The sequence below is a fragment of the Coturnix japonica genome, chromosome 2, assembly GCF_054131305.1.
Source record: "Coturnix japonica strain WE chromosome 2, WE-NBRP24, whole genome shotgun sequence".
NCBI lineage: Eukaryota > Metazoa > Chordata > Aves > Galliformes > Phasianidae > Coturnix > Coturnix japonica.
The window spans coordinates 129,208,982-129,234,631 of NC_140664.1; the positions used below are offsets into that span (position 1 = coordinate 129,208,982).

A 25,650-nucleotide genomic window follows, 5' to 3' on the forward strand; every position below is an offset into this window, starting at 1 on the left:
TTGGGACAAAGTGCCTGGAAGACTGTGTAGAGGAAACAGACATGGGGTACTTGTTGAGTCTCAGCTGAACATGAGACATCAGTGTGCCCAGGTGCCCAAGGCCAATGGCATCCTGGCTTGTATCAGAACTAGTATTGCCAGGAGGAAAAGGAAAGTAAGCAATTGTCCCCTTGTACTCAGCACTGGTGTGGTGCACCTGGGTACAGTTCTGGGCCCCTCTCTAAAAGGAAGATGTTGAGGCCCTGGAGTGTGTTCAGAGAAGGGCAAGGAAGCTGGCGAAGGGTCTGGAGCACAAGTCTTATGAGGAGTGGCTGAGTGTCATTGTTTTAAAGGCTGGTTTGGCCTGGTTCCATGACTAGTGGGGCGGAGGGATTTTGCACTGAGGATGCTGGGGTGGTTCCATCTAGAGAAGCACCTGAGGTCAGGTGCTGGGATGGGCTGCCCAAGGAGGTGGTGAACTCCCTGTCCCTGTTCAAGAATTGTTTAGATGTTGTACTGAGGGACACAGTCATTAGGAAATATTTATTGGTGATAGGTGGATGGTTGGACTGAATGATCTTAGAGGTCTTTTCCAACCCTGGTGATCTTGTGGTTCTATCATAGGTATGTGGAAAATCATAGAATCATAAAATGGCATAGGTTGTAAGGAACTTTAAAGATGGTTATCTCCAAACCCCCTTTCATGGGCAGGGCTGCCAACCACCAGATCAGGCTGCAGGGTCTCCACCCAGCCTGGCTTTGAAAGCTTCCAGGGATGGGGAAGCTTTCAAAGGATCTGGGAAACCTGTACCAGTGCTTCACCACTGTCTGAGTAAAGAATTTCTTCCTGGTAGCTAAACTGAATTTCCCCTCTTTCAGTTTAAAGACATTCCCCCTTCTTCTATCACTACCAGACTGTGTAGAAAGTAACTCCCCTTCCCACTTACAGGCTCCCTTCAGGTACTTGAAGGCCACAGTGAAATTTCCCCAGAACCATCTCTTCTCCAAGATAAACAAGACCAACTCTCTTCCTTCATAGGAGAGGTACTCCATCCCTTCCATTTTTATTATTTTATTTTTTTTTCCTGTTGTAAAATCACGTTTTCTTAAATGACATGTATGTACTACAATTTGTATCTACACTCGATGGGTTCATTATTTGATATTGCTTTGTATTGTTTGTACTGTTTCTTCTTCTTTCTGCTTCCAGCTTGTAAATTCATTGTTCATTGCCACTATCAAACAAATCTTATTAATATTATATAAATTTCTATGTAATCTAACTTTCAGACTTTGTTTTTTCAAAAAAAAAAGATATATATATATATATAAATATATATATATAAATATATATATATTTAAAACAGTGTTTTTCAGTGTTTTGACATGATCCATATGACTCTGGTCTCCACTTCTTAAATTAAAAGTGTGTTTCTCTCCTTTTATTGGGTAGCAAAATTAAATGCTGAGTTAAGCACCACTCAAAATAATGCAGATCAAAGAGGATTTGTGTTATGAAAGATGGATTGTGTCAGATATACTAGGCTTGGGACGATTGAGCTATGCTAGTCATACATGTATCATAATTGCTTCATTTATAAGACCTCAGAAACAGAAAAAACTGCTTCAGTCATTTATTTAAGATGAAACATACTAATTAAATGGGTAATGAATCATAAAATTGACTGAATTATTTCTTCTTTTTTAGGGGAGAAGAATACGTAAGTCTGTCTTTCTCACCTTGAGAACTTCAGCATTGAGCCATCATTTTGTGCCACAGGATAATTTGTAAGCTTGCACTACTGTGACCCACAACAGGTGTGAGTGTAGTTGTGAAATGAATGAGGCCATGTATAGATGTGCATAGTTCACGTGGAAAGGATATAGATTAATAACGCTATTCTCAGAATGCTTTGCTTTGGATGTTTTATGTTAATTAGTATGAACTGCTGAGGAGAATTCTTACTATTTGTGTGATGCGAATTGCATGTTTATCTAATTTATTGTATAGTATAAAAATATAAAAAATCCTTACAACATTGTCTGGTACACATAACTTCTTTATTTTAGATGAGTGCCTTAAATAATTTATTATTAGATTGTATTATCCTTTGCACATTATTTCTGAATTAGTGAATCCTTGTAAGATCTTCAACAGGAGAGTTAGAGTGTGCTCATACAAAAATAAAGTATTCTCCCGACTGACAGGACAGATTTTGGAAGACTTCAATGCACTTGGGCAAAAGAGTGGGCTGTTTTTGTGGAGTGCACTTTTCTGGTCACGTGCAGCAATTATTAGGTTGTGTTACAAAAAAAAAGTGAGAACTGTGGAGGTCACTTCAGATGAAGAGATGATATTAAGTTCTCTGAAAATTTGTTCTATGATATTCCTCAGAAAAATTTGGTTAGAATAATGCTTAGGCTTTAGCTTCTGACACAGAATGAATATGGGAGACATCAGCTAACTGCATATGTGGAATGAGGCCAAATGGATCATTTGGCATCTTTTTTCCCTCAGCAGACTTGATGGAAATATCTGTAAGGGGAGAAAAACTCTGAAAGACCTAGCTATAAATTAATTTGTCTTTTTTTTTTTTTTTTAAAGGGAAGGGTAGCCTCTTCCCCATTTTATGACATTGGGTATCATAAAAAACATAGTAACAAAAACCAGAAAACAAAGACAATATGCACTCTCACACACACAAAACAATGACAAAACAATGACAAGAATACAAAATTACCCACAGATAAACACTGAAATGTTATTCTTTGTTATGCTGCTTAAAGCTATTTAGTATTATTTTGCTTCAAAAAAAAAAAGGATTATAGTAAGTAATGATTTGTCCTAAACTAATTCAATTGGTTTGGTAAGTGTAACTTCATTTCTTCCTTAATATAATCTCTGATGTTCTACAAATATTAAAATAACCCATCACAAAGATTTCAATTTTATAGTCTTGAGTTAATAGGACAGCATAAGTAGTATACAACAATCACTCCAAAAGTAATGCCTTCTATTTATTTGCACAGAAACTACAACAGGTACAAAGAACACACCGTTTGACAGAACAAATTCTCAGCTACAAAACAGCATTTTTCAACATACCATTAGCTATGTAATTTCACCACTTATGAAAAAGAGGTTGAATGCCATGTTTGTAAAAATCTGCATGTCTGTCCAGAACTTGGCTTGTCTTTCATGTCACTGTTGCCACTAATAAAACAAAATACTCACTCACATCCACTGGCTGATCTCCATAAACTTTCATCAAGCATAGTTGAATGTCAATGGATGCTTTTTTTTTTTCTTTCTTTTTTTTTTTTTTTCCCTGCATAGAGGAATTCAGTTCCAGGCCTTTCTTCCATACACACTTTCCTGCTACAACTTTTGCTCTTTGTTCTTTTTAAGTTGCTCCTTATGAAGACAGAGCATCTATCCCCTTTGTAGCTGCTCTTTAAGTATTGGAAAACAGTGAGGAACTCCCTTTTTCTACAGGGAGTTCTACTTAACTCCTTCAGTCTTTCCTACTTTGTGGCCCTCTTTTGGACCCTCTGTTGAATTGTAGATACCAGATTCAGATGTTGTAGTCCAGATGTAGCCTGACAAGAGATGAATACAGTAGGAGGATCACATCTCAATCTCTTCTAGTCATGCCCCTGCATATCCAGCCCAGGGCTGACTTGCTTTTGGTTCTACAGCAGTGCACTTCTGACTGGTGTTAGTCTTATTGTTCACCAGGAACCTTGGGTCCATTTCTATAAGGCGGCTCCTCATCCACAGAGATCCCAGCCTGTACTGGCTCTTCAGTTAAGTCATTCTTTGGGGGGACTCTACTTATGACAGGTTGCCAGCCTCAAAAAAAAAAATAAAATAAATAAAAAAATTGTCACCACCTTCTGAGTTCAGCTGCTAGCCAATTTCCTCGTCTCCCTTCACCCATCCATACTGTGTCTTGCAGTGTGTATAGAAGGAGGCTGTGGAAAAGATTCACAAATGCTTTGCTCAAGTCCAGGTAAATAGCTTCCATTTCTATTTCTAATTTCTATTACATCATAGCTCTCAGACAAGGCTTAGAAGTCCAGTTTCTCCTGTTCATTGCCCAGACTGTATGCACAAGAGTTTTTGCATTAGGAGAGGGCCACGGAGTATCTCTCACTACTCTGGTATGTGCACTCATCCAGCTTGTTGTTTTAGAATATTTGATAGATTGTTCTCAAGGGATTTTTTTTTTCCCCTTTCAGGATGGATTTCACTCTTTATATTGGAGACTATACACGTTTGACTTGCAGCTTTGTGGACTGCCTGATAGTGGAAGCTCTAGCATTATGTATGATAATTTAGGTGACTGTGCAGACTTGAAACAATCATTAGAGATAGACCGTTGAGAGAAATGAAATTATATATGACTGCTTATTTATTTATTTATTTATTTTTCCCTTTGTTCCTATGGCTTAAAAGTTTCTTACTATTCATTATGTAGTCTTACTGCTGGATTGAAGTAGAATTCTGTGTTGAAAATGTCTAAACAGAAACACAGATTTGGTCAAAATGGAATGCATTCCAGTGTCTACAGGTCACTTTTGTGTCCTCCACAAAATACACGTGTAGCAGAATGTTGTGAAGTTTTCTTTCTGCAGGACTGAGTGGAATATAAAAGGATTTTTATTTATTTATTTTTTTTTTCAGTGAAGCCAATAATAAGACTCTGCATTACAGTTTGTGTGTTAGCAGCCAGCAATTTCTGTGAGAAATTACAAGTGCTTAAACAAAGCAATAATGGTAAGTATTTGCTCAAAACTATTTGCATTCCAAGAAACAGTATTTACTTTTTATTTTTGTTATTTTGCTACAGTGTCATGAATAATGCATAATAGCAAAGATTGATTCTTCAAGAGAGCATCATAATTTTGTGTATACTACTTCCTAGTCAGACAGTACGTCTTGTTCTTAAGCATATGCCTTGTGCCTTGCTCTTTCTCCTCCTTGTTCCAGTTTATCTTCCAGGTTTTTTGTTTGTTTGTCTGCTTGTTTTTTTGTTTGTTTTCTTTTTCAACCATCTGTTTTCCTTTGCTCCTCCTCCTTGATTTCTTTTCTTGCAAATTCCTTCCCATCTCATTCTTCCTTACTTACTAACTCTAAAGGTAAAAGTTTTGGGAGATTTCTCTCTCTGTGGATAGTTTTAGTATAGTACTTAACTGGTACTAATTCCGTATTTGTTTTTCTGAATATTTTTTATGACACTGACTTGAGATCATAACTGATGATGAAAAACATGTAATGTTTTCCCCCATGGAAGAAAGAGCCTTTAATAACTATCAGAGTCATTTCACTCATAAGATGCCATTATGTATACCTTCCTTACCCAATATGATCAGTGCTCTTCTTGTGAAAGTAGTTAGTGTCATCTCACATTTTCATTGAAATTTAAATAATTAAACTAAATGTATGTAATATTAATTTATTGTAAAATTGCATCCATATGCTTCCTTTGAATGCACATATTTAAATTTTGGGACTGAGCTGCAGAAAAGGACAAGTTGTGTTTTCTAATTACAGAGTTAATAATGTTGTAAACTTATGCTGTGAATAGTGTTCAAGAGCGTGTGCAAGTCATAAACACATACTAATGTCTGGCTTTTTACAATTTGATTTTTTATTTTGCCTGTTATTGCCTGTGATTCCTTGGAATCCCTGAGAAATCTGGTAAGAGAAATTACTCTCTTTGATTATTTATGCAAGTGTACAAAGTATTTTTATGATATGCTTGAGTAATACCATTAGAGTAGGATTGTTACGTCAAAGAAATCAGCATGTTGTTAATAAATTGAATGGCAGTTTCTGTGATGAGGCGTAGATGGAGCATAATTAATGTTTTCTGGAGTAGAGACAGCAGAGATATCATGTGTTAGCAAAAGATGTTTCAATATTGTCTTGACCATCATGCTGCCATCAGTAAAAGTAATTTATCAAGTATCACAATAGGATGAGAAGTACGATGAGGAATATTCACTTTTCTAACACATTCTGCCTTGGATGTTTTCAAGACCTACCTTGACATAGTCTGGAATTCAGCGATGACCTTACTTTGAGTAGGAGTTCGAATTTAGATCTTATAATGTCCATTCCAACTTAAACTGTTCTGTGATTCTATAATTCACAATTATACACAATTTTGTAAAGAACTAAGAAAATCAGTTTGTGTAATAGTTGGATTAGAAGGTAGTAATTATTTTAAGTTCATTTACAAATTAGTGAATGAATGAAGGCATAAATTTCTGACCAGTTCTCTCTTGGAAAAGATGTAAATTTATTTATGAAAAGTAATCAGAAAATATTGTTATAGTTTTCAAAATTCATTGTATCTGAGTGCTAGCATGATAAATGAGCTATGGGAAAAAACAACAACAACAACAACAACAACAAAACCTAAAAGCAACATCAACAAAAACAACAAAAACAGCAACAAAAAACAAAAAAACACAACAGTAGTGCAGAAAATTATTTCCAAGACTATCAATAAACTACTGCGCTGAGTTTTGTTCTTTATGCTTCTTGTTATTTGAAACTTCCTTCTGAGAATAGATTTAATTATTTGACTGCACTTCAGACTTCAGCTACCACTGAACCCAATGGTTTCAAAGCCAAATTTAAACAGAAATTTATCATAAGAAACAAATAAATAAAGATCCCAGCCAAATTAAGCACTGCTTTGTCTGTAAAAGATCTCATATCTTTCTTTAACAATAATATCATGTGCTTAAATCCCTGGAACATGGAGAAACCTTCTCTAGAACAGTGAAAATGTTGTTCATCTACCAGTGTCACAAATTCAGTGTGGTAAAGCTTTGGTTCCTTCATTCATCCATTAGAATGATGACACAGATTACAGAACATTGCTTTCATAAGTGATGTGATGCAGCCACTGTTTCTTTTTTCCTCAGGAAGTTAGAAGATCCACGCATGGAAATTATTTACTTATTTGCCTGTGTTCCAGTGTAGCAAGTGGCAATACATGTGGTTATGATATAACATCTTGCATGGAAAGAAAAATGTCTGTCACAGGATGAGTGTCTGAAGGGATTTAGACATATGATTAGCATGCCAGCTGAGTAGTAGCTACTCTGAAAATCTTTTTCTTTTAAGAAATAACCTGTATATCTTTAGAAACTTGGAGTCCTCATTGGATATTTACTGTGCATCCAGAGGAATGAATAATGTATCACTGAAAGATTGTGACTAATAAGTACACAGGGAACACTTAATAGTTTGTATGGAATAAATCCAAGAGACTACCTAGATTTACAGCATAAAGAATCTTTAGAAGCATGGAGAGGCCAAAATAAGTGAAACTGTGGTCACTTTCTTTTCTCAAGAAGCCATGCTTGCCAGGAAGAGGCCAGACTATGCTGTTGTGGATGGAGAAGTGATATGATGTTTCTATAGAAACAGGTTAGCAATGAAAACGAAACTGAGAGTAATTACTAGAATATGTCTGACTGTTGCAGCCAAGTGTAGCAGCAATGCCTTACATGGTATCCTGTAGAACCAGGAACTCAGCAAACACTTAGACAAAATCCTTTTTCAGGAATATAATTGGAAGGAGATTCTTCTTACTGCTGTCCAGCACAAGGACAGCAGTAAGAAGGCATATGGGAAAGATTTTTCGTCTGTTAATTTATAATCAAGCTAATTCAATTTTACAACCATTCCACCCTACCCTTGTTGTGAATTATGTCTGAAGCACAGGCTGCCCTTTGATGTGGGTTAGGGCTCCTACTGAAACTTAATTTCAGTAAGATAACAGCCACTTACCTGGAAGTTATAAAGCATTTCTTACTGTTCCTTTTCCCTTAGGCATCTGCAACAGAAGTTTCTATTCAGCCAAAACACTGTTTATTGATTAAGGCTGATGTACTTCAGAACTTTTTCTTTCTTTTAATTGAATGTTAGATAATGTTTTGTGATCTCAGTAATTTCATTGATTTCATTCATCGTATTTTGAACAGTATTTGTAGCTACTAAAAAAATCAATCTCTTTAGTATAAAGAAGAAAAAAAAAGATTATAATCAGATAGATAATAAAGCCAATGAATAAGGGAAAATGATCTTATGATTTGCATGTTTATAGGTCATTATTTAATTTAATATGAAATGTGCATAAATTTGGTGAAATAAATAGCATCTGGATTTGCATCTAGGAATGGAATTCGAGTGCATAAGTATGAATAAGTATTAATTATGATTTCATGAAATGCAAGGATATGAAGGACAATTTTGAACGAGCTTTGTAAGTTTATTTTCCATGCCTATCTTGAGTATTCGTCATTTTGTGATTCATGCAAACAGAAAGATGTAAAACACTTCATTCTTTACTTTTATTATCATTATTTACTAGTTATCCATTGAATTAAACTTGTATCCATTAAGCAAGACTTTTTCCCCTTCAGTTACGTCTGAATAATCAACTAAAATAAACTGAAGTGCTTCTCAGAAAGCATTTAGTGCTGATTTCTAGCCAAAACCAAACAGCCTCTGCACCACAAAGCAGATATTATGTATTGCTGAAAGTATGGAGGCTTTAGCAATCAAAGAGTGTCTACCAACCTGTTTACATAAGGGTGGAAAATCCTTATGCATCACTTCAAAAAGACTCTTATGTATTAATTGCTGGAGAGAAGCAGGTCAAATCACAAAATGCGAATGTATTGAGATGTAATGAGGACATTGTTTAGAATATTGGATTGCATTTTTGTTTATATTTCTGTGTTATCAACAGATTGTGTAAGTTGGGAATGAATCTTGAGCGAAGCTAGTGGGTACTATAGCCTTTATATTCCTTCCTTTTTAAATTAAAATCTTTCTCCTAACTGCTTTTGTTTTATTCTATCAATACACAATAAGTGTGTTAGAAAACAAAGTAATTTTTCTCTTTTGCAGAAAATTTTGAATGTTTTAGAAATTCAAATTCTACATTCAAAAAAAAAAGAAAAAAAAAAAGGTAAACTCTTCATGATAATTACACACAAATACTTTTTAAACTCATATTGCATTTGTGCTGTATAAAATCAGAGTTGTTAATCAGTTCTTCATTACCTAAGTTAAAAACTGGTATTATTACGTCTGGCCTTCACTTTTATCTTCATGTTATTACCAAAAGTTCAAATGCTACCTTAAGAACAGAAGAGGCTTTAACAGAGATCTGTCTTTGCTAGTCCAAAATGTTTGGTACCACCTGGCCCTAATAGTGTATTGCAGCATTCTTTCTGACTGCTTTCCTCCAGATAGCACATATAGACGTCTTAGATTCATATGGTGCTTTGATTTACCAGCATACCTGTAAATTCAAGGGAAAAATATGCTCCCATGGAAATAATACAAGTTCTTTTTGTTGAAAATCTAAAGAGGCTAGAATTTGCAAGCTTCTCCAGCAGGAACTAAAATATCTTTCTGTAGTTGCTGCTTGGAACTCATGGCAAGATGCCTAAAAAATTCCTAATCCTGATAAATCTTCCTCAGTGGCAGAATATTTGGATAGATATTTTACTATGAAATATGAAATGATTAATTAGGTGAGGATTTAAATCCAGCAAATCTCTTAACTCCTTTACTATTGCAGACTTGTTTTTCTTCACTTATATTTTCTGTATTGAATATTTTGATTAAAAGGTATCTTTTCTTTGCTGATTAAAATGGGTTCTGACTGTTATGAAAATAAATATTCAGCACAGTAATTGTACCCTCATATGCTAACTCAATTTAGAAATGGTTACTCTTAAGGAATAAAACTTTTCACTAAAGTCATTGGAAAAGTAATGGAAATTCAGTAGTGGAAAGGAAATAGGACAGAAATGGAATTATGAATAGATGCACAATAAAACAGGTAGCACAACTACTATGCTCAATGTTTATCCTGAATACAAGGCTTAGAGTGCCATATCGATTGTATCTTTTTCATGAAATGTACTCCATATTTTTTTTTTTTTAGTAAAATGAGTAAACATCAACACATTTACATGCTTTCTTGCATCTTTTTTATTAAGACTAAAGTTATTGTAAATAGGTTAGAAAAAATATCTTGACAAAAAATATATTGAAAACAATAAGTAACATAAGTTTAAATAGGAACTATGTGTATATTACATCCTTAAATTAAAAAAAAAAAAAAAGGATAATTTATCTTGATGTGAAAATATATTCTTAAAATATTTGATTAGAACTGACATTCTTAATGTGTTGATCTTCTCCTGAAAGAGTAGTTTTCAATTCTTTGAAGTAGCTCTCTTGATTGTGCATGGATCTCTTGCCAAGTGCAGTGATCATTTGTCTGTGAAGTAAAGGTTATTAAAAAGTGTTTTTTAGCTGTTTCATAAAAGATAACATAACACATTATGGCAGAAGGAAAGGTCTGCTTACCTTGGACACAAATGTATCCATTTTTTTGAAGCACTCTTTCACTATAGCTTCATGGATGATGTTAAGCTTGGGCTTTAGCTGTTATATTTAATGGACAATAAAAGAAGCTATTAGTTCAAAAAAGTGATAAGTAAATAAAAACCGGACATAACTTGGTAAAACTGATAGACATGCTTTGCAATGTGCTTCTCACATAGAAGCCGTGTGAAGGCGTCAATGTGAAAAACAGCGTAGTGCGTACTGCTGACAGCTATCCAAGAAGGAGATTATACAATCATTCTGATCAACCTGTGTCAGTGCTCAGTCATCTGCACAGTACAAAAGTACTTTCTGGTGTTCAGACATAACTTTCTGTATTGGATGTTATACCCATTGCCTCTTATCCTAACTCTGGGGAGCAGTGTAAAGAGTTTGGCTCCATTTTCTTTGTACTGTCCAGTCAAGTATTTATAGACATTGTTCTCTGGGCTGAACAATTCCATCTCTCTCAAGCTTTTCCTTATAGGAGAGATGCTCCAGACCCATTGTGTGCCCCGGTGGAGCAGTGGTAGGAATGCTGCTTTGCAGCACCGGGGCCCAGGTTCAAATCCCCCTGTGGCACAAGTGGTAGAAGTGCTGCTCTGCTACACAGGAGGCTCTAATCCTGGGGGTTGGACTCGATGATCTCTAAGGTCCCTTCCAACCCGCACGAGACTATGATACTATGATACTATGATATGATGATCATCACCACCATGACCCTTCACTGGGCTCTCCACTACATTGATGTATCTGATACTGTGGGCCCCACAGTATTCTAGATGCAGTCTCACCATTGCTGAGTAAAAGAACCTTTATTTAAATATCACGTTGTGGGGTAAGACATTATACTTACACAAGCCTTGAGTTGGGCATGAGCTTCATATATCTCTCTTAGAAAAATGTTCTTATTTTGAAAAGGTGCATCTGCTCTCTGGAAAAACTCAGCAATTTCATACACTATCTGAACAATGGCTGTGTGATCATATTTAACCTACAAAGACAAAAAAAAAAAAAAATAAAAAAAAATACAGTCTAACTTAGTTTTTGAAGTTTGCACTTAAATTTTGGTTAATGGTACCTTTTCCGACTGCCTGAGACCAGATATTAATTCTTGCACTGTTCTTATCAACTGCTTGTATTCTTGAAAAATTTAAGTAGAAAACTTTATAGGAAGTAATATGCATTATATTGACATTATTTTTTTGAAAATCAGAAATTGTATATGCAATTTCCATATTTTCTTATTCATAAACTTGGTCTCTATTTCATAAAGTAAATATATCTTGGATTTTTGGTCTGTTTTTATATACTTGAATACATACAATGTATGAGGAATAATCAATAAGAGAACAAAAGTAAAAAATTAGATTAAGATCCAAGCCAAGGGATAGGAACGTGCAGCTGTTTCCTCACAACTACATATGTGGTGAAGGGGAGATGTCTTTCTAAGAGAAGGTGGAATACTGAAAGTGGCTATTAATTCATTATCTTTTTTGTTCTCTACTGAGTTTAGAGACTTCATTAAAGGTGAACTGGAAGTGGGCTGAATGGGCTGCTTTCATGTGCTCTCAGCCAAACACCCTCTTACTTCACAGCACTGAAGACCTCAGCTGAATGTGGACTGTATGAACAGTGTATGTGCATATGTAGAATAGCATTTAAAGTTACTTTCATGCTACTTTGGGATCTGTTTCTGACTGAAACCATACCTGACATACTGATCTGGTAGATTCCAGAACACCAGAATAATTACAACTACTTTTCTATTTTAGACATCATAGTAATAAAATAGCATCTTATCTTTTTCTTGCACATAGCAACATAATTTAAAAACTAGGAAACACATAAAACAAGGACTTATCGCCTTTCCTTTTCTGTCTTCTTCCTAATTCCAAATATCCTTTATATTTGCAGGAATAGTTTGTGAAAACAAATGAAAATTCATTGTAATGGTAATGAAGTCTTGTGTCAAGGTACATATCTATGTGAAGCTATATCTATATGAGATGTTACAATGATATACAACCAAGTCGATTTATTTCACTACTTACTGCTTTTAGCATTTTCTCAGGGAAGCACAATTCTTCATTGCTCACTTCTCCACACTCCAAAGAATAGCTTCTATCGCTCTTAAAGAAAACATCAGCGTCGTTATTTTAAGTATATGTAAATTTTTTATTACAGAAAAAAAAAAAAAGTCATAGAAGGCTTCATTTAATAATTAATTGATTTATTATCGGCAAAAGACTACATTCACAGAAGACATTATGTATCTCATGATGTGTAAAGGAGATTCCTTTGGCTTATACATTCCCAAAATGGAATAAATATCTGCTTTGATGGCAGGACTCTTCACCTATTTCATTTTTTTTCAAACATTAAATTTGTTTGAGGAGTGGTTCAGGAAAAGGCAGGCCACAGATGCCATCAGAAAGCATTTGTTTCAGTAACTTTTCTGCGTGACTGTGGGAGCTCTTTTCTAGGGGTGGGATTATTTCCTGTGAAATTATGGTGTTACGGCTTCAACTAATGGCAAGTTAGTGGAAATCCCTGGAGTCTGTACTCTAAAACATTGGTTCTGTCATTCATCTGTGGAGCACATGGAACTTTTCATAGAAGACACAAAATTGCCAGGTATTGAGATGAATTTGAATGAAAAAAAAAGAAGAAGAAAAAAAAAAGAAAATAAAAAGGAAAAAAAAGATTTTGAGTCTCATAGAAAAAGGGTATTTTGGTACATAACTTCTTTGTAGTGTAAAAAAATTGCGATCAAACAATTATTACGCATTTACTAAATAACTTAAAATGTCTTACACTGAAACTGAAGAAAGGAAAGATATAGACCATGATGGTATTTCACACATTACTTACAAGTTTCTCGATCTCATTTAAAAGCTCACTCCACTGCACACTCTCAAAGCATTTGCGGATGTTGCTTTGTTGATTACTGAGGGATGTGGCAATAAAGCAGACAGTTAAGATGAAGAAGCTTCTGGGGTAGTGCATTGTTGAGCTCTGAAACAGTGAAGAATTGAACAGTAGGCTAACATAATCAGGATGATTTTGCAATTTTGTAAAGTTGTACAAGAACAGTTGGTATCATTTATCCCCGATTGTTCACTTTTACTTTGTAGTATTTCTAATAAAGATAAAGATTTTAACTATACCTAAACACGGACTAAACTCTAATCAGTGCAATTATATCCACTTTAAGCTGATTAGAATTTCACTCAGCACTTTAGCAATCATAATGTTTCCAGAGGGTAGAAGATAACATTGATGATAATTAAGCTGTGGTAGGCCTAATTAGCTAAATTTTTATGGTATAATATTTTGAAGCTAAGCATGTTATTCAATGTATAATCAGGGAAAAAAAAAAAAAAAGAAAAAAAAAGAACTTTTAGTCTACTATCCATACAATATATGAATGGTCAGATGTGTTTTGTTTTGTTTTCGATAATTGTATTCCAGTGTCAGACAACATATACTTTCCCACTGTTTCTTTATAGATAGGAAAAGGGTAGTATATAGAAAAATGGCATTGTTTACTATAGTAAATTTGATATAATGTAAACTACTGCCACATCTACTAAATAATGATTTTTTAAAGAAGATTTTTTTAGAGAAGTTTGCTGTATAGTAAATGTCTGTAACTTGTAACATGGTTTAAAGCAATTGCTTCTAAATATAATGGGTTTTTAAACAAGATGCAAGACTGATTTGACATTACAATTGTAAAGGAAAAATGAAATGAGTAAAACAGAGTTCAGCAATAAAATTTAAGGGACCTACCTTGTGGATAATATTAAGCTCCTGACTGTGCAGCTTCTGGAGAGGTCCTGAGGTACCATTCTGTGGGCTATCCCAGCCCCTTTTAAATACTTTCCCCCAACTTTAGAAATATGTGACTACCTCCTTTTAGCAGATGATGCAGAGTGAAACTTCCTTCTTTCAGTATTCCTTTTCTTCAGGTACACCAATTTCCAGGCAAGAAGGTAGTTATGTGTAGGTGGCACGGAGGCCACATTTTAAAGTTTTTAATTAATCTGATAAAGACTAGGTAGCTGAAGAACAAAACAGTACTGTTTAGTTTACAAGTTTTTACACCATCTTAATAAGTAACGGTTAGCAGTTTGTAACTAGTGGCACACAGTTACTAAAATATAAAACTTCCTATTCTTCAATATGAATAAATAATACTTTCTGAATTTACATTATTAAATGTGTAACATGTCATATGATTTTATTTTGTGCTTGTGTAAGTAATATCAAACAGTAAAAAATTCTATGTGAACACCCATTTTACAGTTCTTTAAAAATTATATTTACATATAAATACAACATGCAAACATATGCACATGTACGTACGTGTCACACACATATACATGTATATCTACAGATACATGCATATAGACAAAATCCCTAGATTACCCCTAGTATGATGAAGTAATCTGCAGAAGGCTTTAATTTGTTGTAGGTTGGAGTGTTTAAATGTATTGAAGAAAACTGATGTCCCAGAGAGCTAATCTACAACAAATTAAAAAATGTTTTAATAATAATAATAATAATGACAGTTTTTAACCACATTTTCTCTCTAAGGCTTTTAAATCCTTTCAAAATTCAAAGCAACTGTAGCATCTAAATGTATTGTTATTATTTCATACTCTTTTAAGCTCTTTATCCTATGCCTGAAGTTTCACTGTTATACAGTTTGCTCAAATGTTAAGCACTGTTACTTGCAAATTAAACATCCTGCCACCAAGTTTTTAAAGTTTTTAGACATAGTTGTAAATATTCTCATCATGTCTAACATCTGGCTTACTAGAAAGCTCATTAAAACTCTATTTCTATCTTTCATTTTGTAATTTGTCCCATTACAGGATGAGTTCTTGTCTATGCTAATTTTCCTGTACAAATGGTAGAGAATGTCTGTTCTACACTTAGTATTGACAGCTCTCAGGAATTGCCATAGGACATCTAACATCTGGACTTAAGAATGACTTTTGTCTCTTTTCTGTGGAAAAGTAAAGTAGCTGGATAGGTATGTAGAGCTGACATCCAAACAGTGAATGATAGCACACTGAGGTGATTTGTGGTGCATTTCAGCAGTGATTACAGCTATGTGAGAGACAAGATGTTCTAGATGGTGCTTCACAGCACAGCATGAAGTGAAGAGAGCATCTTGATCCATTCATCCATGCAAGTGGGCTAACAGTGGCAGCTATGTTGAAAAATAACATTTTTTAGCAGATATATATTTTTTTTCTGTCATACAGCTCTTTGTACCTGATATTATTTCAATGGAAATAAATAAGAGGTAGTACTTTTGGAGCAACCTACATATATCACTTTCTGTATACTTAAGCATGCTGGTTAAGTGTCTGGTTCTAACATACATATTATGTTAATTCAAACATCTTCAAACAGTAGCATCCTGAACTTTATATGTGATATTTGACTCAGGTTAGCTTTTTGATTGACATGAATAAACACTGGAAAATATAACATATATGGAATATCTTCCACATATATTCCATGGGAAAAATTCTGAAAAGTGTTTTGGCAAAGGAGAAGAACTGCATGCAGGTTGCCAGAGCTCTTTATCTTTGCCTTCCTTTTCTCCCTTTACCAGTGGAAGATGCAAAATGGCTGTTGTATACTATCTTGTGACTAAATCATAATTATTCTTCCTAAAAAAATTTAGTGTACCTATAATAAAAGATGTCTGACAGATGTCTGTGTTTGAAAATTTATTTCATTTTTTTCCTACCTACTTAGCTTTCTACATAAGCTTTCATACTTCAGGGTAATTTTGTCTCTTCCTTTTGTGCACTGGAACTCCATTCCTGACTATGACGAGGCATCTGAAATTATTTAGCTTTCTTCCTTTAATGCTTTTTCCCTCTATTGTGGTTCTCTTTTTTAAAAAATAGCAGTGATGTGGTAAAACTTCCATTCTGTTGTATTTCTAATTAAAACATTTCAAACACAAAAAGGCCAGAAAAATAATTAATTGAAGATAAAAAAGCTACAGAAGCTTTACTGAGAATAAGAAATACCGGTTTTGTTGTGTTTTGGCCCTTTTGTGCTGATTTGACAGAGGGAAATAAGCTAATTTTCTCAAATGAAGTAATTAAATACTGCCACTATTTCTATGCAAATATAAAAAGTTGTGCTAGAAGATCAAATTCTGTTAGGCTCTGAAGTGTGCAGGTTGGGTGTTTCCTGCTCAACCCTTCACTCTTTTTCTTTCCTTTTTTTTTTACATTTTTCTTTGACATGGGTATGAACTCTTTTATTATTATTTCTTTTTGAAACGGCATACCTTTCTGTATCAAGTCCATCCACTGAAAGTGAAGTGAAAGCCACACCCAAAAGAAAGTGATTTCCTGTTGATCAGGAAAAGTAATTTGAGAAGAATTATTGAGGTTATAAGGTTAAATATCTAACCATACTTCTTAGAACTTCAAACAGCATCCTGTAGCTGAAATGATAGCAACATGCCTCTCAAAAATTTTACTTTCACTTGTTTGAGAAGGTGGATATTGTGGAAATTATGAAACCTTGACTTTAATGTCTACTTTAAATCTTTATCCCGATACAAATTTAGCTTATAATTCATCTTTAAAGCACTAAAATGGAACTTATGTTAAAGACTGGTCATGGAAAATCAGTATTGTATTGATTTGGAGGAATTTAAGGTTTTATATTTGCTGAGAGTTGTTATAAATCAAAGCAGGAATAACCAAGCTAGAGCTTAGCCATTAACACAGGAGACTCAGAAATATGAAATGGGTAGACTCTTTCCTATCACAATTAACTATAAGTAGCATTCTTAGTTGAGATCTGCAGAAGGATGTATAAACTGTGTACACATTTAAATAGTATACATTGTACTTCTGGTTCTACTATTGGTTCTGCAAATTTGTCATAGTTTATGATAAAGGTAAAATATCTACCAGGAAGTGTAGAAAATATTAACATTTTGTGACAGATATATGTATCTATTTATTGGGAAATATATTCAAATTGCTTAAAAGCATGTATTATGTTACCTCAGTTTAACTTAAATGAAGTTTTGTAATGGCATGCAATATTTTTTGTGAATATCAGGATGTTAGATATCTAGATATCTAGATATAGAGTGGTGAAGACTAATGATGACAATAACTCACCATAAAGAAAATATTTTAACATTATATTATATTAGGCCCAGTTCTGGTCCAGCATGCTTCATTTCAGTGTAAAAGAAAGGAAATTTAATGATGATAAAGTATAATTTGTACTAGCATACAAACTTAAAAGGAAGTTTGAGGCTGGATTTGGTGATTTTAGGATTTTTTTAATAGTTTTTTGAAAAGTGTGATTTAAAGAAAGCATTCTTCAATGCTTATTAACTAAACTAAACTGGGTTGTGGTCTTAAATCCAGAAATGACAGTAAAATAAAAGCTGCTTCTTTTTCATGTGTTCTCACAACCATATCTCCCTTGATTAAAATAACTGTACAAGCTATTGAAACAGTTGAATATTCTAAGCTGAGCCTGAGCATGATTCCTCCTTATCACTTTTGCTATCATTTCCTTCCATATATTTTAATTCACATTACTTTCTATTCCTGAAGGTTAAGCATCTGTATTAGAATTCTCACTCATTTCTTGCACTGCAAGATATTTCTTGCAAAGATCCTGCTCTGTCACAGACATTCCTGAGTTAATGTTTGAAAGCACTTTGTGGTTCATATAATCTATTTAACAATATTGTAATGTGAAACATTTACTCATGATTATTTTGGCATCCAGGCTGAGACATTTTCAAAATATTTCCTGCAAGTGCTGATCACAGTCTCTGGTGAGATTTGTTGAATCATAGAATCATAGAATCATAGAATCACCAAGGCTGGAAAAGACCTAAAAGATCATCCAGTCCAACCATTCACCTATTACTAATAGCTCCCACTAGACCATGTCTAGTATGGTATGGGTTGTGTGAGCAGAAGTACAGTTGGACTGAAAACTGAATAGTTGGGCCTTGAGAATGGTGATTAGTGTTACAATAATTAACTGGAAGTCAACAAGTGATGGTGTACCCAAAGTGTCAGTTATGGGTCTCCTATGGTTTAACAGCTTCACTAATCTTATGAATGATGGGGCAGAGTGTATCTTCAGCAAGTTTACAAATGACACAAAACTGGGAGAAGAGGCTGATATGTCAAAGGTTCTGCCAACCAGAAGGACGTGAGCAGGCTGGAGAAATGGATTGACAAGAACCTTATATAGTTCAACAAGGAGAAGTGCAAAGTCCTTCATGTGGTTAAGACCAATTCCAGGCACCAAGAACATACTAAGGCCACCCAGCCACAGAGCAACCTGGAAGAAAAGGGTCTGAGAATCATGGTGGACATCAAGTTGAACATGAGCCAGACAGCCAAAGGGCGCATAGTATTCTGGGCTGCACAAGGTAAAATATTGCCAGCATATCAAGGGAGGTAATCTCTGCTTAGGACTGATGAGTCCACACTCTGGAGTACTCGCTCTGTACTGGCGAGCCCAGTGAAGGCCACAGAATTTCCCATCTCTTCTACCAGGAGAGGCTGAGAGAGCTGGGTCTACTCAGTATGGAGAAGCATAAGCTCAGGGGAGATCTTATCAATGTCTGTAAATACCTTAAGGGAGTGTGCAAAGAGGATGAAGCCAGTCTCTCTTCAGTGATGCTCAGTGCCAGGACAAGAAGCAAAGAGCACAAATTAGAATGCAAGAGGTTCTGCCAGGAACCATTGTATGCTTGTCCAGAAATGCTGTGGAGTCTCCTCCTTGGAGATATTAAAAAACTAAGAGATTGTTCTGGGCAACCTGTTCTAGGTGTCTGCTTGATCAAGGTGTTGTATAGGAAGACCTCCAGAGGTCCCTTCCAAACCCAGTTTTTTTATGATTCTTTGTTTGAATGCAAATTATTTAGAAAGTTATGGGAAAGAACAATTATTCTGCTTCACATAGGAGAACTAATATCAGTGCTTTTCTCCAGACAGTGGAAGCCTAATTTGTCATAAAATACTTAGGTTAATGGCACTAGTGCAGGTATGCTTAAATTAGGGAGTGATGCATGCAGGGCAAGTATATTAATATGGTATTTAAAATAGATTTTTCAAAATGTGGTAAGTGAACCAAGTTATTGTGGGAAGTGTTAATATGGGGTTTTGGAGTACCTGCACCCACTGATTTTATAATAAGACTGAAAACATTAATGAGATTTTCATAGATGTTATTGCCTTTAATCGCTTGCAGATGGCAAAATTATAGAGGATAATTTTTAAATTGCCACATGTATTAAACACTCTGCAATTTCTGTTTCCATCCAGCCATTGTACTTTAGGAAATCTTAGCTGAGATGCAAAATGAATGGGAAACTGAGGTACCAAGTGTAATGAGAATAAAGCCAGTCTACTTTTTCAGTTCCGAGAAAAGGACATTTGAAAGATACTCATAGTCTACTCAATATTGATGATTGTCACTACTGATCTCTTTTGACTTGCAATAACAATCATTTTTTTTTTTTTTTTAAAGAGTTCTTGTGACAAAATTCACCATCATCAGCAATGAACAATATAAAAACTGCCCTTGGAAATATGCACCTCACTTGACACACAACCTGGAAACTTAATAGTATGAAACTTTCATTTATGAATAAAAAACATCATAAAACAAACTGTCAGTGAGTTTAAACTTTTTTGCACAAAGTTGCTGAAGTTCTTGAAATAGTACTTTTATTATTTTATGTATTACCAGGTATTTTAAAATCCCTGTTATTTTATATAATAGTATTAATTTACTACAGATGCAACTTTCCCAAATCCCAGAATCTTTTAAACCATCCAAAAGTAGCAGATTTACTTGTCTCTCAGTGTGAGATACATTCTTATTTTGATTCCTATTATTCTCAGAATTCAGGAAGATATTTTAAATAGTAAAAAAAAATAATTGCAAGATATTCTAACATAGTGTGTTTAGGTCTAGGAATATATAAATATATACATTTGTATGTATAAATATTAGTTGGACTGAAAAGCCAGTAAGCATAGTTTAAATAGATGGTGCTTTTAAAAATATCATAATACTAAGCAGAAAACCTGATGCTTATGTAATAAACATTTAGACAGCTTTGTGGCTTTGAAAGCCACAGCACTCCAATGACACTGACAGTTGAATACAATCTCTCTATCTCTCTTAATGTTTATCTAAAATATTTTGCATAGTACAGTTTCTCGTTGTTTTCACTGTGCAAAATCATAATGCTCTGTTCCTAACTTTCATTTTTCTTACTCAGAGTATCACTGAGTGGTTTCACTTTACACACTACAGTGAGCTAAGAGATACTTTCCACCCTTCCTATAACTAAGTTAGACACCTCACTTTACAATAACTGGCAACGGCTTTTTAGCGGCTAGCTCAGTTTTTGTTTTGTTTCTTAGTTTCATTTCAGGAATTAGGCAATTAATTGTACATTTAATTTCTGCCAATTTCAGCAATTTTTGTTGTTGTTGTTGTTGATAAATTCCATTTGTGTTTACTGGAATCAAATTGAACCTAACAATGACCTTACAAGGAGAACTGAGGATATTCACAGCTACCCCACACTTCATTCCTCTACATTGCGATGCAATCTGACACCCTCTCTTTTCCTCCCTTTTTCAGTGCCCCGGGGCCATTTCCTTGCTATGCTGAGTTCAAAAGGAACGAATGAGCTCTTTGTCCTGGCAGGAAGCCTTTTTACCCTTAAACAATCTGCCTGATTTTGTCTGTGAGTAGATCTTTTTAGAATAATCCAGCAGAAGTTACAGAGTTTATTTAAAAGAGTTGCAATGTGTGGCATGCCAAATTAATCTCAGAATTTCTACTAAATTCATCTAAATTCTGGCTTCAAAGCTGCATTTCAAAAGGCTGCTTTTCAAGATGTGTTTGTTGCTGGTTGATCTTCGGGTATACAACTGAAAATTACAATTGATGGATATTATTCCTATTGTTCCATAGCTGAGTTGAAAACATAAATCACTTAGGTTTTACTCTACAAAAGCACAGTACTTTTTTTTACTTTTGTTAGGATAACAAATCCAGTTTTCACAGTTGCTAGTTACACATTTTGTGCTTCAGTCACCTAAGTCACAATATTCATGACTCTTGTTGAGTTTGCTCTGGTATGACATTGTCTTTTTCTTTGTGCTGGAAGGTTCAAGAGTGGACTCAGCATATTAGGTGAGTTCTCACAAGTGCTGTATAAAAGAGAATAACAATTTCCGTGGATCTGCTTGCTGACCACAGATAATAGAGAGAGGCCAATAAGTCTTCTTCACTGTAAAGGCTCAATGTTGACTCATTTTCATGTTACCTGGGACAACAGGTCTTTTTGCAAAACTGTCGTTTAGCTGGTAACACCAGCCTGTGCAGCTGAGCGGTGCCTTTCCATCCATGCTACAGGAGTTTCTTTTCGCTTTTTTGAAGCTTGTGAAAGCTTCCATATCTCTAGTCTGTTGAAAATCTTCCAACTGGAGATTCACCCTCCAGAGTACTTGCCCCAGCCCGCAATTTAATATTCTCTATATTTTCTATATACTTGTTGAGACTATATTATTTTTCATAGTTCAAGCCATTAAAAAAGTCATTAAGCAGACTGACCTCAGCATTGACTCCTGAGGAATGCTGTTTAGAACTCACTTTCAGGTGCTCTGCATGCTGTTGATTGCAACACTTTGAGCCATCCTAGCCCATTTTCTACACGTTATATCCAACATACCCAGACTGCATTTCTGCAATTTCTGCAATGTGACTATTAGGATATGCTGGGAGAAAGAAAAGATAAGGAAGGAAAAAAGAAAAAACAAAACAAAACAACAACAACAAAAAAAAAACATTTTAAATGTGACAGGACTGCTGTGTTTAAAGCGTCTTGGTCATGAATTTAGATGTGTGATTTTCTGACTTAATTAAGAGGTTAGCCTGTTAAGCTGATGTATTGCTTTCTGTAACTCTTTAGTAAGCAGCAATTTCTAGATGTAACTGGCCAAGACAAGAGCCCCAAATAATTCAGTGCCTGGCTACAATAACCAGTATTATAAAAATCTCATGGTTATCATTGGCCTCTACAGTTTTTCCTGTAGAGTTTCTTTTTAGAATGGGTTGAATGAAGTACAAAAGTAGTTCTTAGTCAAAGGCTTTGACCTCTGCAAGCTTAACAGTGTAGTCAGACAGAGCTGGATAGGAGTTCAAATGTATTACTTGGAATGTAAAGGGAAAATTCTGAAACTAGCACGTGGTCATTGTGATTTTTGCCATTTGAGTGTTCTAGATAAATGAGAATACAACTACAAAGACTCAACAAAACAATCCTGATGATTCATCTTTAGACTTGTCTCATCTTGCATCTCCCAATGTTTACTGAGTGATTTATCCCTTTGTATAGAAATAGTTTTCCCTTCTTTGAATATGATTAAAGGTGGAATATGCATTCCAGGTGAGTAAATAGTAGTTTCCATCAGGAAATCATTTTCTTTTATACCTGTATCTAATAAATTAGGACTTGAATCTTACGGGAATCTTTTTATTATATTTAAATAATTAAAATATAATAATATCCTATTTATTTATTTATGTATTTGTAAAGGTCTTCAGATTAACCGGGTCTTCAGGACTGAATTTACGAGAAAAAGATTTAGTATTTATATGGCCTATTGCATACTTCAAGTTAACAACATTTCCACAGAACTTGTACTCACGTATATCTTGGGCTGCATTCAGCCGCCTCGGAGTAATTACTTGCTATTACCTCTTAATGCATGCCTCAGCCATGTTGGAACAAGAAATTAATCTGTACTGGGGTTAAGCAACACCATTTCCTTTCTGTTTTTATACTCTGCTTTCTAATAGAAGAAGTTGCATTCATGGATGCCAAAACTTAATGGCCATCTTTGGATTCAGCATACTTGAAAACTTGATTTGGTTTACTCCATTGTAATTAAAAACCCCACGAGAGTGATGGTTTATTGAGGCAGAATGTCTCCCACTGTTACATGGGATTTTAAACCCTAGAAGAATAAGATATTGTTATTATTATTGTTATTATTCTTTTTCCTCTGCTTAGAAAGACATGTCAGTGCCTAGACAGATGTAAAATCTCATCTCTAACCACTAATCTACAAGGATTATCAGATATGTTCCTCCCTGAAGTAGTACTTAAAACTTGTATTTCCCTATCTGTCCAAGTGGATCTACTAGGGAAGAAATATTTTTTTTAACGAGTTGGATTGGAGTGGGATATGAACCAATTTTCTTGAATACTGTAAAATGTGTATTAGTATGTATGTGGGAAAAGATCTACCTCTTAGTAAGTCTCATTAGGTACACTGGTAATTTTCCAGATAAGAACTGAGTAGCAAACATCCAGAACTGTTTCTATGCTATGTTCCTTGTGAAATGCTCCTGGAAATGAGATTTCTCATTCTTTAAGCTAGTCCTATATTATCCTAGATATAGAATTCAGTGACATAATACTTCTCTCAGCCCTTTTTTTCCATAAGGAGTCAAACTTAAATATAAATATTTTCTCTAGCTGCTAGAAACTGATAAGAAAAATGTAAAAGAAGATGTTTTCTTCACACACGAGAATCAGGTAAAATGCTTACAGAAACAACAAGCTATTCTTGAATGTTATTTACTCATGAACTTTGCAAGCTATGGCAGAGTACAACTATTCTCTGCGTGGACTATAATTTCTAGAAACAAACATATCTTAATAAAAGTTAATATGAAGTTAACAACTCCTAAAAAAAGACATCAAAGCACTATTGAATTATAGTGTTATTTCCAGTTCTTAAGTGAGGCCTTTTCTGTTGCATCCAGCAAGCTTTCTGCTCTTTTTTTTTTTTTTTTTTTTTCTTCTCTTTCGTAAGCTGTTCATGGTGAAATGAATAAAACATTCAGCATCAAACAGGAAATGAGAGCTTAGAAATATTTCATCATGCTTGTTGCAATATGTAGAATACCACAAATTGTTTCTGAAGGAGAACAGGTTGTCCCTGAAATGATGGGATAAAATGAGGGAAATGAAACTTAAACTGCTGTAAATAGATGGAAATGAGCCATGTGTTGAAAGGGAAAACCTCAGTCTAGTCTGTTGAAACATGCAGGTGAAATTTAGTGTTCTTTTTACAGTGGTAATTCACTGAGAGCACATGACCTACACCTGATCAGTAGTTTCTTATGGAGAAGCACTTCAGGAACTGTCCGGAAGAATTAAGATATACACAGAACAGTTTAGAGAATTCTACTTGCTACCTTGCTTCAAATATATACTATTCCATTTTTACACTGATGTATTTTTGAAGGTACTTGTCTATGATAGTAATGAACCCTTGCTACAGAGTTACTCACTTCTACACTGTGATTGGGTTACTCTTAGACATTTCATAGATTCAAGATTGTTAAGTTCTACTACATTTCTGTGTTTCAGTTAAGACTTCTTTTTAACCATTTCTTTATCTCCTAAGTTTCTTTCATCTCATTGCCAAGACTGTTTGGTCTAGCATCATAATGGTTAGTTCAGTATAACAATGTTGTAATTCCTTTTGGAGTTTAGATTTTGGGTTGTTTGATAGGAGACTTTGTAAATGAGCTTGACTTCCTGTGTGGGCTTTTATAGCATGTGGCTGAATGCTCAGTCTCTGACTGGAGTATCTTAATTGCTCAGCTAACACCAATTCCTTTAACATGGTGGTTTAGAAGCATTGCAACTTGCATGAATGCTCATAAAGTAGAAATCCAGATGTGTCCATTGCAACTGTAATGCACATGTATTTTGGTGATATGTTTGCCTCAAAAATGTCTGCATTAGTTTGCTCTCTTTCATTTCAGTGCACATTACAACAATGCAAGAATGACTATTATGAAACTAGGAAAAAAATTAATTATTTTGATGTTTCAGAAATAGTTTGAATTAAGAAGAATGTATTTTCATATGCTTTTTATTTCAGGACTGAAATAACATAATGTTCCAGCAGAGGGAACTCTCATACTTTATAATACACTGTTAAGGCTTGCTTGAGTATCTTGTTTCTGGATTAATATTTTATTCTCACAGAAATGTTTAGCTTTCTAGTCTGTGTAAAAAACAGAATGTAAAATGGTGGACTTCAAGATAACACGTGACATTAAAAAAAAAAACAACAACAAACAGATAGAGGGTTCTGTAC

General features: G+C 34.6%; 2 protein-coding genes across 2 annotated transcripts in view; one reads left to right on the forward strand and one right to left on the reverse strand.

Annotated features, from left to right (window-relative positions):
- LOC107308909 (uncharacterized) overlaps positions 1-25,650 on the forward strand; it is a 70,730-nt gene that overhangs the window by 3,909 nt on the left and 41,171 nt on the right. Inside the window, exons 3-5 of the mRNA XM_085539268.1 lie at positions 929-1,023; positions 1,688-1,700; positions 4,667-4,759. Coding sequence (XP_085395394.1) covers positions 929-1,023; positions 1,688-1,700; positions 4,667-4,759 — 201 coding nt within the window. The remainder of the gene's footprint in view (positions 1-928; positions 1,024-1,687; positions 1,701-4,666; positions 4,760-25,650) is intronic.
- LOC146762159 (interferon upsilon-like) lies at positions 10,206-13,420 on the reverse strand. The gene is made up of 5 exons (XM_085538932.1): positions 13,286-13,420; positions 12,466-12,543; positions 11,268-11,405; positions 10,394-10,471; positions 10,206-10,304 (listed from the first exon to the last, which is right to left on the reverse strand). The coding sequence occupies exons 1-5, from the start codon at positions 13,418-13,420 to the stop codon at positions 10,206-10,208; spliced, it is 528 nt and encodes a 175-aa protein (XP_085395058.1).

Bases quoted from the DNA above. Each gene is read 5' to 3' on its own strand.
- LOC146762159 (XM_085538932.1), bottom strand. From the start codon at position 13,420: ATGCACTACCCCAGAAGCTTCTTCATCTTAACTGTCTGCTTTATTGCC. The intron at 12,544-13,285 runs GTAAGTAATGTG...GTTTTCTTTAAG, and splicing joins TAAATGAGATCGAGAAACTT to AGCGATAGAAGCTATTCTTT. The intron at 10,305-10,393 runs GTAAGCAGACCT...TTTACTTCACAG, and splicing joins TGGATACATTTGTGTCCAAG to ACAAATGATCACTGCACTTG.